Here is a 12,169-nt window from a genome sequence, read left to right on the forward strand (position 1 = left end):
TCCCTCTTGTGTCTTTTACAGCTCCAACAGGTAAGGGCCAAGACAATGCTCGCACATGCTGATGAGCACCTCCCACGCAACTACCTCACTCCTAACCTCCCTCTTGGCAGTGCGCACCAATTTCCACCTGGATGGTCTTCAACTATGTGCCAAGAGTAGATCACGGCAGCTTCCATATCCTCAGTATGACAGTGTAATTCTCTCTGCCCTGCAGCAATGTCTGCAAAACTCAGACAGTTTACATGTTCGTGTAGCTATACTGCACCGGGGACGAGTGATTTGCCAAGTATTTTTTGCATTCATTTGATTTCTGGCACACACAGTTTAACCCCCGCTGACATGTGTTGTGATATGCAACAGACAGTCAAAGGGATAGCTGCGTTTGTTTCTTGTTGTTGCATTCAGCGGCCAGATTTTCTTGGTTTAGTTTGCAGCCATGAGGTATTTTAATGAACAACCCCAAACATTGAGGGGTTAATCAACAGTGTTTGATTTGAATCCAAATTTGCCTTGACCTGTCCAGAGAATGTTGCTCCTGAACAAGGGAAGCTTTTATTTATTTATTTTTTATTTGAGGGGTGGGGGTTGTGCAATGTTTAGCAATTTTTGGTCCAACCTTTGCCAGTTGCTTGCAGCCTGCACGCAATGCCAAACGCCTCACCGGTTTTCCCCAAACACAGCAGTGATAAATCACATTAATCATAAACAACCAACTCCCAACAGGTTCATGCCACCAGACATCTAAAGTTTGAAGAGTGAAACACTCTGGTGACTGCTAAAAGAGACAGTTTGTGTCTGGCTTCTGGGATCATCCAGCTTTCCTTGAATCTAGATGATATACTTTGCTTTCTTTCTGCAAAAAAAACAAAACTTGTGCATTGGCACGTCTATGTTTGCAACTAAACACTGAGTTAAATCACTAATAATGCTGACATAGTTGATTAGGTGACTGTAAGGCAGGTAGATGCTCAGGTCTGGGAACAGACAGTCGATGGATTCTCCAGTTGGTGTCCCCCATCATCCTTTCCTAACAGCCAGACTAGCCACAGTCTGCAGTCCTGCCCTCCTGGCCCGCAGGTCAATGGATGCGCCGATTACCCACAAGTCCTTGACGCAAGACAAATCTGAGCCCTTTCATCTGTGTCGGTGGGTCACCCCTCAAAGCCCTTTTACAGGATTGGCGCTTGCCAATTAGCACAATTAGCTTTTGGCAAGCCGCCGGGGGTGTCACATGGCACAAGCTTTGCACTGATGGTACCTGACAAGCCTGGCAGTTCAGTCATGTCTGCCATCGCAGGGGGCGTGTTGCCTGTTCGTCCCACGGACAGGAGAACGAAAATGCAACTACGGGGAAGAGGGGACACACGTGTGAAAGAAATGGAATCAGGTAGCAAAGATCCCTGGGTGACAATAACATTAACATTTTATATAGAGGCTTCATTTCAAAGTAAGCCAACATGGAAGACTAAGATCATCAGGACGTTTAGTCATTTTGTTTCCTTTCCCTCAAAATGTGAAGGAAATCCAGCCACGTCAAGACTTCCTGCAAAGTGCAAAGCGTCATCGTTTCAATGTTAAATTGCGTGGTGTAGAACGCAAAACACTTTAAAGCGGTCAGGAAACCTAAACTAATACAAACATTGTGCATAAAAGACCAGCGACTTGTATTAAGGCCCCAGCATCCTGTCAGAAATCAACAAACGTGACACGTTGCTGCAGAAGAAGGCCAGATCTGTCATTAATCTCCTATTAACTGGGGTTTTTTAGAGGAAAGGCCTGTGTGCTCTGGCACGCCAACCAGGCAGAGCCACATATAAAAACACAACTGACGATAAGTGCAATGCTGATACGATGACCGCAGACGATGGCAGAGAGATAAGCGGAGGGGTGACATTCCCACTCCAACCTTTGTGTCTCCTTTGGCGTGCTGACTTTTCCTCGGGCCTCGACTTGACGCCGCACTGCGGATCTTAGGCAACGGCTGTTTGAGATCAGTATCTCACCTCAAAACAAGATGCCAGGAAGCGTCCTGTCTGTCATTAGCACCATTCACCCGGCGCTGCGGTTTTCCTCCTCACATCACATTCATTCTTGGCTTCCTTTTCCCCCCAAATTGCGTGAGTTAGTAAGATTTTTTAAACCCTTCCATGCTGAGCACAGTAGGAAAGAGGGGAAGACCGCAGCATCTGTGTTTCTATCAGCGTGTGCCGTATTCAGAGTGGTTTTCCTGAGGGTGAGAGGCAAAGTGACCACAAAACAACCCCAGCGTGCGCCCGACAATGAGGGAAAACTTGCGGCAGAGAGGTCCGCCACTGGGAAAACACAACAGTTTGATTGGGGCGGAAAACAGACGAGCCCGTCCGCGCAGCTGCTCGCCGACAGACGTGTCAGAGCGGCGCACCTTGTCTGGCAACGCTCGAGCAAATCTGGAGGTCTTAAAGAGAGCGACAAGCTAAAAGAGCAACACAATTATGAGGCCTGAATGCCAAGGAGAGGCAAAAGAAAACAAGTGCTCTTCTTTCTTCTTTCCCTTTCCTGTCTCAACGTTTCTTCTCCGCACTAAGCGGTCAGTCATTGGCGACCCACGTGACAGGCGCCCCAAAATGTAGTTGTTATTAGGGCTGTGTGATAAATCATAAATCAGATTTATTAGTCAAGACCATGTTAAAAGAAAAGAAAATCTTAAAATCGATTCTTACTTCATTAATCTTAAGAGATTCATCTTTGTTTGGTCAAGAAGAGTGACTAAATTTTGTCATTTTACTAAACCCAAAGAGGATTTACAGTGTACTTCAGTTGCACTTCAGTCCAAATAGGGACATTTGTTTGCTATTTTCTTTAAAAATAAAAGGTAAAACATTTGAAGTAATTTATTCCATTGTCTTTTGTAGATTTACCAAAAACTCAAAATCGTAAAACGAGTTTTCAGAGAAAAACATTAGGATCTTATTTTAGCCCTAGTTGTTACTTCTACTTGCAGTTGTCAAATACCAACTGAGCAGTGGCGGCTAAATGGGTAGAGAGCTGTAACTTTGCGCCATCAAAAGCAAACTTACAACAGGAAGCCAATCATCCACGATGAATAACTCAATTGTTACATTGGTGAACTACTAATGCTGCAAGAGTCATTCCTTGAAACCCAAACAGAGGGGGGGAGTGGGAGAGGAGATTTCAATACAGATCTTGAAACTCCTGTGAATGTGATTGATTATTTTGATTTTTGCCTCATTGAACAGTTACACTGACGCCAGCACCTCAACGTAAGACTGAATGAATACCTCACTGCAACCCTATGGATACAGATGGCGTTGGTGGGCTGCAAAATGGAGGGGCTCAGTTCTGGCGTAGTAGACGTAGGTTAAAGGGGGCAGTCTGTCACAACACTCAGATTGAGCCTGATAGACAGACAGCGTTATCCTCTTATTGTCATGGAGAGCAGGGCCTGACAGACACCAAGCGCAGCGGCCGAAAGAAAGTTAGCCTTCTAAATCTTCTTTGGGAATCAAGTGAGACATTTGCATGATTAAAGAACACCGTGGCCTGGAGGCTTCACGCTCACAAAAGTAACCCTTCGTGCAAGCTGGCCATCAGGTGGTCTAAAAATCAACTAAGCAAGCAACAGCAAGAAATATAAAGTAAAGTAATTGAATTTAACGGTCAATGTACCCTGCAGAAAATCCACCAGAAACATAACATTTATTTCCCAGGACTTTGATTTTTCGTATTGTCGCCTGCAAGTGCCTTCATGTGTTCACACACCTTCCAAGCTCATTACAGCGCACCATCTCCACTCGAGTGGAAAAACATCCCCATTACTTTCACCACGGCATCCTCGTCCACAGCCAATATCCACCCTGTCACGCTTCCTTAAAAATCCTTGACGAGGTCAACTGAGTGATTAAGACCCTTCAAATGGGGTCATGGAGATCAATGATCAAAAAGAGAGTTGGGCTCAGCCTCCCCCACCAGCTTCCACCCCACCCACTTTATTTCAGGAAGCCTGATAATAGAGACAAAAAGGCTGGCTAACTACTTCCCCACACCATGACCCAGCCACCCTCTTAATCTCCGGTGGTGGCCTAACATATCGTTTTCGATGACAGTCCACTCTGTCACTGACCAGGACAACTCCATCCAGTCTATGAAAAGGCCATTCCTTCTCAGAATGTGCTTTCAAAGTTTTTTTTTCCCCTTTTGATGCATTGGACATTGATACATTTTAATTATGCTCTATTTAACTATTATTAAACTAACATTTCCAAGTCTAACTCATTCAATTTCTATCCAATTTATTTTATCTGGAAGGAGATTCAAACCTCCTGCATACATATAATATGTTTTTTAAACTACATGTGCACTAAACAGTGTGTAGCTGATAATTCAGACTTGAAATCTCAGCATTCCAGCTGGTTAGCAGGCACTGAAGTGATTGAGTGTGTATACACAATGAAGAGAGGTTGTGGGAGATCCCTGAAGCACATGAAGGTGCCTCAGAAAAGCTTTTTTTTTTTTTTTGGACTTAAACTACTAAAGTAGGCAGGTCTAAGTTCTCAATTTTCTTTATTTCTTTTCTGGAAAAACTCAGAAAATATGTGACATATGGCACATGTGAACAACATGAAGTGTGCGTCACACTGTGTCTGGGTTTGTGTGTGTCTGCGAGTCTGTTTTTGTCAAAACAAGGCAGATTGATGATTAACGATATGTTGTGGGGATGCGAAAATCTGTCACTGTGTTCTCACTGCTCCGTCGTGCTGCTCCTTCCTCTTTCATAAATGGACACACGGGGAGCTGAAGCAGCGTCTCAAAACACAATTTAACGATTAACACGGGCCCTGTGGTAGTCGCCTGGCAGAAAATGTCATCATCGCATGATGCGTTTGACTGGCTGCTCGTCTGCGAGATTCCATTTTGCCATGGTGTAAGAGCAATATCAGATTTGGCTTTGATACAGCAAAAACAGATGTGCTCCAATTTATACCAGGCTCTGTTTTCCTCGTGATGGCCCAACAAAAACAGGGACTGTTCTGCTTTGGATCCACTTGAGTTTAAATGTATGTGTGTTTGCAATGCGTGCACGTGTGCACAGGGACCTGATATTGTGAAAAAAAAAAGGGGGGGGGGGGGGGGGGAGTGAGGGTGGGCTTGTGACCGCAATTTTTCTGCGCTTCTGTCTTTAATTTCCGAGGGGCTGCTGTCTGACTCTTGGTGCTTAGATATTGCACACCTTCGCCCTCCCCCCCTGTGTTTACAGTATTTCCACATCCGTATTATCCAGTTAAGCAAACACCGGTGCGCCTTTCCCTCCGATTCGCCCCGTGAGCTCTATTGCGTACGACACTTGTTATTCAGGGTGCCTTCGGTCTCTTTGTGGGATTGCTCCCAAAAATGCAATTTAAAAAAAATAAATAAAATAAAAAAAAAATCCCTATGAATGCAGACAGCATTTTCTCAAGCAAGAGCCTCTCGCGGACGCAGTCCATTAAGCCCATCCATCCAAACAGACCTGCTTTGTTGAGGTGTTATATCAACAGGGCGACCCTCCCCTTCACTCCTCCCCAGCTTCCTTGGGCCCCCCAACGGCAGGAGATTGATGTCAACAAGGAATTTTGTCCCACATTTCCTTCGGCCTCATCCAGACCCACCCTGCTCCTGAAAAACACTCGCAGCACCAGCAACAGAGGGCCCCAGTGAGGCCTTAACGGGCCCGCTGGGCCGCGCTGCTGCGACGTCACCCTCTCCTATACCCCTGCGCTAAAGGAGTGCCAGGAAACACCCGGAGCCGGTGACACCGTGTACAAAGCGTGGGCCAGAAAACAGCGCAAGAGAAATGGTCGTGTTTGTGTGGAGGAGAGAAGCCACCTTGTTCTGTCGGCAGGGCGGCCGCGGGAGGAGGGCGGCCGCGGCGACGTCATTTGTGTGCGGTGTCATCGCCCGGGAGATTTAAGGTTCATTCGCAGATGGCACTCCATGCCGGCGGCGCAATATAATGTTGCTAATGTTCTCAATCAGGACGCTCTGTTGAGTGCAGGACGCACCAAAAGACGCCCCACAAGGAGCCTTTGCTCTTTGTTCATGCTGCATTTGTAAATAAAAATCTGTTCTTGACTGCTTGCCTGCGTAAATAAAGAATAAAATAAAAAAAAACTTTGGGAATACTGGAGTATTCACTGTCATGGCAGCGCATTAAATGTTTGAGTATGAATATTTGTTGGCCTTCATTTCTAACAATTTTCTAATGGGTATGATGTCCGCATGCTTAGAAATACCGTCTACGTTCTTTAAAAAAAAACAAAACAACAACCCTCCATTGTAACTTCACGCACATCCAAAGAAAACCAGATTTGGCTCCAGCAATCCAAGCGGTCGGGCAGTCGCCCATTTTTGGGTTTCCAGGGAACCTCGGTGGCTCATTGGGGTCTGAATGGGAACACTATGCCCCATGCATCACATATAGTATATACAAAACCTTAGACATGACTTCTTGTTTTAATTTAAAACGACCCATCCAATAAACATTTAGACAAAAGGATTTACAAGGATCTTGCCACCGATGTAACCAGAATTCATTTTTTTTTACTGCGCAAATGGTTTTGGTGGGTCCGAGGTGGCCGACAGAGTTACAGTAGCTGTGTTTCCATTACCCCGAGAATTACGCAAAACCTAAATATTGCAATAAAAAACTGGTCATGGAAACACCTAAACGTCAAAAAACCTCTCAAATATCGCTGAAAGGTTTTTATACTCTCATGAGGTGGTTTTTCAGACGTATCCATATAGAGGTGTATCACAAAAGTGTTTTTTTTTTCGCATTTGCACGTCAGCGGACGTGACGTATGGGGTCACATGACCAGTTCACTTGAAAATGGCGCGTTGTGTTTGGACGGAGAAGGAGACGGAATATTTTTTAGTAATCAGAGAGAAAAATATCACAACCATTCTTGACAAAACAAACAAACGTACAACAAACAAAAGCTCAAGTCGCAAATCGCAATTGTGCTTTGTCTAAATCTTTGAAACATCACTTTTATTTTGCGAAAAACTGTAATGGAAACACATCAAGAGATCTGAGACATTGTTTTACTCTACAGTCCACGATACTTGTACATCCCAAATTAAAGACAGGATTTGAAATGGATGGGCAGGTAAATTGACTCAACTTCCCAGTACGCAAAAACAGCAATGTTGAAAAGCAAATGTTCAGGTGTTCTAAAGAGTGACATGTCTGTCTGTATGTATGTCGTCACTCTGCCTAACCTGGCGATGACCTATTGAACACTGTAAAGATCCCATGAAGTAAAAGTTTGAGGGAAGTAGCTACACTTGCCCAAAACATCTCAAAGCAATGTGCAGTGACCCCAAGTAGGACTTGTTTACTCAGGGAAAAAGCTATTGGAAATTCCAATAAATAATGAAAAGATGCATAACATACTGCGTATATATGGTGTCTCACACAGGACTTTTAACGGACACAGGCATCTGCGGGTTTTATTTGGGTCGTGCAGAAACACACAAGGCTGCAGGACGCAGGTAGAAATGTTTTTTTTTTCTTTCTTTTTCAGGTCTGGATGCGGACGCTGCTGCAACGGACAGCCATCGCCACTTCCCATCCTCAAGCCTTTGTGGGAACGGAGAAACGCCCCTTGTGCTGCACGAATGCACTCAAGACAAACTGGACGGGCTGCACAAATGAGGGATAGTGCGGTCGCACAGACACCTGCAAAACACCTGCACGTTCACCCCGGAGTGGTGCCGCCGGAGCTCCTCCGACTGCTGCCGCCGCGACAGCTGACAAATTTTGGGGCAGAGCAGAATATCTCCAATTGCACTTTTACCCTCAGCGGAGGAGACACGCTGCACTTACTCGCACTGCACCTGCAGGGCCAGTGCTAAAAGCGGTTTGTAACCGGTTTCTTAGATGTACCTTGGTACTTTGAGCGTAACTTTCATTTAATATTAAGCAACTTGCCTCTACAGTAGAGCATTCCGACAAGCTTCATCAATAAGGAATGTAAGCGCATAAATATTCCCAAACTTCTCGAAGCCAGACTGTGCACAGATAAGGGGAGGGGCCTTCGGAAGACAAAGCACATCTTCACAGCCGCAAAATCTTCTCCGATGCTCCTTCGCAACGCACAGTTTGTGCATATTTGTGCTTATTTGTCAGCGTAATTGTCTGGAATAAAAAAAAGCCCATGGCTTTGGGTTTCCGGATCGTAAAGGGCAATAAGAGGAGAGAAAAGTGCTTTAAAATAACCTTTAAGTGATGACATGAGAATCTGGTCAGAACTGAAAATAAACTCCAGGAAGAGTCCCTGCAGATGTTGAACTAATGTTTGTTTAACGTATAGTGGTTTTGCCCTCTTGCACTCTGCTGTGGTTGAGTGGGCACACTCAACCACACTCTTCCTTTCTCTCCGTCATATATTTATCGCTGTGATCCAGGATATAAACGACAGTCTGTCCGCTAAATGGGGGGGGGGGGGGGGGAGAAAAGTGACGTCTCTGCCGTTACAAGCCTGGCATGCAATGCACAATAAAGAAACTAAACATAAAGGTAGAGGAGGATTAAACAGTTCCTTCCGTCGTTTGGCCAAAATTTGTTTCATCTCAACAAAAGGTGACTCACTGAACCCCGAGCTCCTTTCTGTGATGCGGCTGTGAGTCAGATGATAAAATGTTCGTGTCACAGCTCTTAATAACAATGCGATGCAAAGATAAATACACACACTCTGCAAAAAAAAAAAAAAAAGTTAATGGCCTGAACCAGCCGGCAGAAGGTGCAGGACGGGTCCATTTGCTCACAGTGACGTGAGTGTGTCTGTTAAAAACCCGCTGTGGCGCATTTCAGCTCGTTATCTAATTTGGTGGCACAGGCATCTGGCCAGGATGTGTACGTGAGACAATGATTTCGGGGAAAAAAAAAAAAAAATTAAGGGTAAATAGCTTTCCCCGCTTGCTCGGAAGCGTGGCATTAGTAGTTGTTAGTGTCGGAGGTGTTTCGAACGTCACGAATATAAGCGTCAGAGCTCGATTCGTTGGGACAAATGGCTAAATATAAGTCAGGAACCGCAACGGCCGAGTCGTCGACTTCGTCAGCTTTGGCCTTCGGCTGCCGTTTATCTCAGTGTGGCACTGTGTTTGCACACAGCTGAGGCAATCAATAGTGTAACTGATATAATGACGGATCAAATATGGCAGATCGCAATGACTGAAGGTAAGCCAGTGTCTGGTTATTGCAACACTAGTGAGTTTTGGACATTTTACACGGCAATGAGCTTTTTTAAAGTTATATCTATCTGCAGACTCTGGAACATCATTTTAGATTTCCACTGTGTAGGACTGACAGGGATCGACTGCCAAAAAGTGGAATAGAAAAATTTGTATTTATTTATTTAAAGTATTTATACATAGCCATACGGGAGGTGCTGACGTGACCAACGACCTCATGGCATTTCTACCACCAATGAAGTATTTCTATGCGACTCTTGGCTGACTGACAGTGTAATTGGTTATTCAAGATAGAAAAACAAAAACATTACATTTGAAAATGATGCATTCCATGAAAGACAATTAACCACTGTCATACAAGCATGTGGCATGGCTTGCGTTAAGTAAGCAAGTCTACAAATTAAATGTCATATGGCATCATCTGGAATAATATTCATGTGTAAACAACAGAATGAATTGCAGCAGCACGGAGGAAAAACAACAGACGGCCGGGAGACAAGAAAATCCTTGAAATTTGTTCCAGAGTTCATGAAGAGTGAGATTTACCATTTACTGGAGAAGGAAAAAAAAGCCGACATGAAAGAACTTGATCCACATGTTCTCCATTGCTGAAGTAATGGGAAAGGTCGGCTCAGGATGGGAAACTGGCGACATCACAGTGACTGTGACCAATGTCACGTCAGGCGTCCCTGTTACATGTCAACATTTCGACTGCTTGTCCAACTGTCGGGGAGCAACAAATCAGAAAATCAAAAGCACCCTCCTCCACCAGCAGCGAAGCCAGCAGAGTCTTTTCAAGTTTGCAGCTCATTTTCCAAGGAGATGCACGGCGGCGGCGAGCAGACATGTTATCCGCGAACGATATACAAAACAAAAAACCTTTCAAATCTCAATGTGACTCTTCTATTCCTGGCAGCGAGCCCTGAAAGGCTTTCTGATGATCAATAACAAGGGAGACATGTAAAGCGCGTGAGTCATAAAATTGTTGTCACCTCCAAAGACGGCATGTTGCTCGGGTTTAAAAGTTCCCCCCGCCGAGTGTTTCCTCACACACATCATACATATGTAATATCCACAGTCAAGGTCAGCCGCCAGGGGAGGAATCCCCCCCCCCAGAACATTGTCTAGACCAGCCAAACGCCTCGTTTTCTCGACTTCTAACAGTCCTCGCGCAATATTTATTGGTTTTTGCTTCGCCCACAAGTCAAAAAGCTCCTCTTTGGTTTTATATTTATATTTTCTCACGCGCATCAGAAGCTGATCAGACAGCGGCGCAAAGAGCTCTTTGGCTTCCTGGCCAAAACTCTGGAAAACACATTGCACCACACTCATAAAAGATGGTTTACATTATGTTGCCACACACCAACAAGTTGAAAAAAACTAAAAACAGAAAACTAAAAAAAATGTCTCTGGGGGTGAGTGTTGTGACTTTCTTAGGCCGTGTCCACACGGGAACGTTGCCGTTTTTTTTCTTCCCCGGGGTCGAAAAGGTTTGCGTCCACACACTGACAGATGCAAACGGAACGGTGGGTGAAAACCATGTAATGCGTATGCCACACCGAAAGGTGGCGCTGTTCACAGACGCTGACACAGCCACCGGACCCACGATTTAGAAAGAGGGCGTTTCCGCTACACACTAAACACAGCGAAAACAAAAACGTCGAGTAGTGGAAAAAAGGTGAGTGTGAGGTTGTGTGAGGTTGTGTAGTGATATTGCCAACACATCTTGAAGCGCCTGCGATACAAAGACAACTCCGCTCGCCGCTATCGTTGTTTTTTGTGCCGCTGCACGCCGTGTTTTTTCCGGTCACATGACAGTGACGGTGCGATGACGTCATCGTTTTACAAGGAAAAGCCGTTTTCACCGTCCACACGGCAACGATGTGACAACGGCGAAACGGCGTTGCCAGATTTTCCCACTCTGGGACCCGTTTTCAAAAAATAGCGTTTCGCGGACCCAAAACGCCGTTGCCGTGTGGACGAAACGCCGTCACGGTTAAATACTTTACCGTTTCCACCAAAAAAACGTTCCCGTGTGGACGGGACCTTAATGAGTTTATGGCAGGCTGTTCCATGCAGTCAGCCCCACGAGCTTTTCAATCATTCCCCTTGAGTCTTGAGTTTAAGTATTCACACACACACACACACACACACACACACACACACACACACACACACACACACACACACACACACACGTTCATGTCAAGCCTTCCCAAAAACTGCCAAATCTGGGAGAAAATGGCGACTGTCCTTGAACCAGTATAACAGGTCTGCAGTGTATCACCACTGATTCTGTTGCAATAAATAGACAATGAAATAAATGGGTCACCAAAGTTGTGATTATCATTGGAAAAGTCAAAAATGAAAAAACATAAAAATAAATATATGTGGAGCATTTTGGAAATATTGCTTTCCTTTCCTTAAAACTTTTGTATTATCATTATTATCGTTATTATTATTAATATCATTATTATTATTAATATCGTTGTTATTATTATTATTCTTGTTATTGTTTTGGTCTTTGGAGGGGTGGAGCGAGGACAGGGGTGGGGTATGCCGGCTGGGTACCTGGTTGGGCGTCCTGGCGGCAGGCTTGTCCTGGTGGTTGGCGAGGATGAGGAAAGGCAGTGTGCAGAGCTGCGGGTGCTGCAGGGCGGAATGGAGCTCGTTGCGAGCGGCTTCCAGGTCCTCATCCGATGAAGCGCTGTCCAGGACGAAGACCACGCCCTGCGAGCCTTGGTAGTAACGACTCCAGTACTTCTTGATATTATCAGCCCCTGCAGACGACACAATGGGTGTTCAGCCTCAGGCACTGGAACAAGTACACAGCAACCGCGAGAGACTGTGAAGACCTGCCTCTCTGTCAATGTCTGTCTGTTATAGTTTCATGCGTGAGTTCTGATTTATAAACTGCAATCTTATGCCCAGATCTCTT

The 12,169-nt window shown here is 45.1% G+C and overlaps 1 protein-coding gene across 3 annotated transcripts in view; it reads right to left on the bottom strand.

The window, feature by feature from the left end:
* Positions 1 to 12,169, bottom strand: part of arl15a (ADP-ribosylation factor-like 15a) — a 75,398-nt gene that overhangs the window by 23,011 nt on the left and 40,218 nt on the right. For all 3 annotated transcript variants that reach the window (XM_076033345.1, XM_076033344.1, XM_076033343.1), the window contains exon 4: positions 11,803 to 12,011. In XM_076033345.1, coding sequence (XP_075889460.1) covers positions 11,803 to 12,011 — 209 coding nt within the window. The remainder of the gene's footprint in view (positions 1 to 11,802; positions 12,012 to 12,169) is intronic.

The sequence above is a fragment of the Nelusetta ayraudi genome, unplaced genomic scaffold (assembly GCF_046127955.1).
Source record: "Nelusetta ayraudi isolate G7.1 ecotype Tasmania unplaced genomic scaffold, CSIRO-AGI_Nayr_v1 ptg000041l, whole genome shotgun sequence".
In the NCBI taxonomy this organism is placed as follows: domain Eukaryota; kingdom Metazoa; phylum Chordata; class Actinopteri; order Tetraodontiformes; family Monacanthidae; genus Nelusetta; species Nelusetta ayraudi.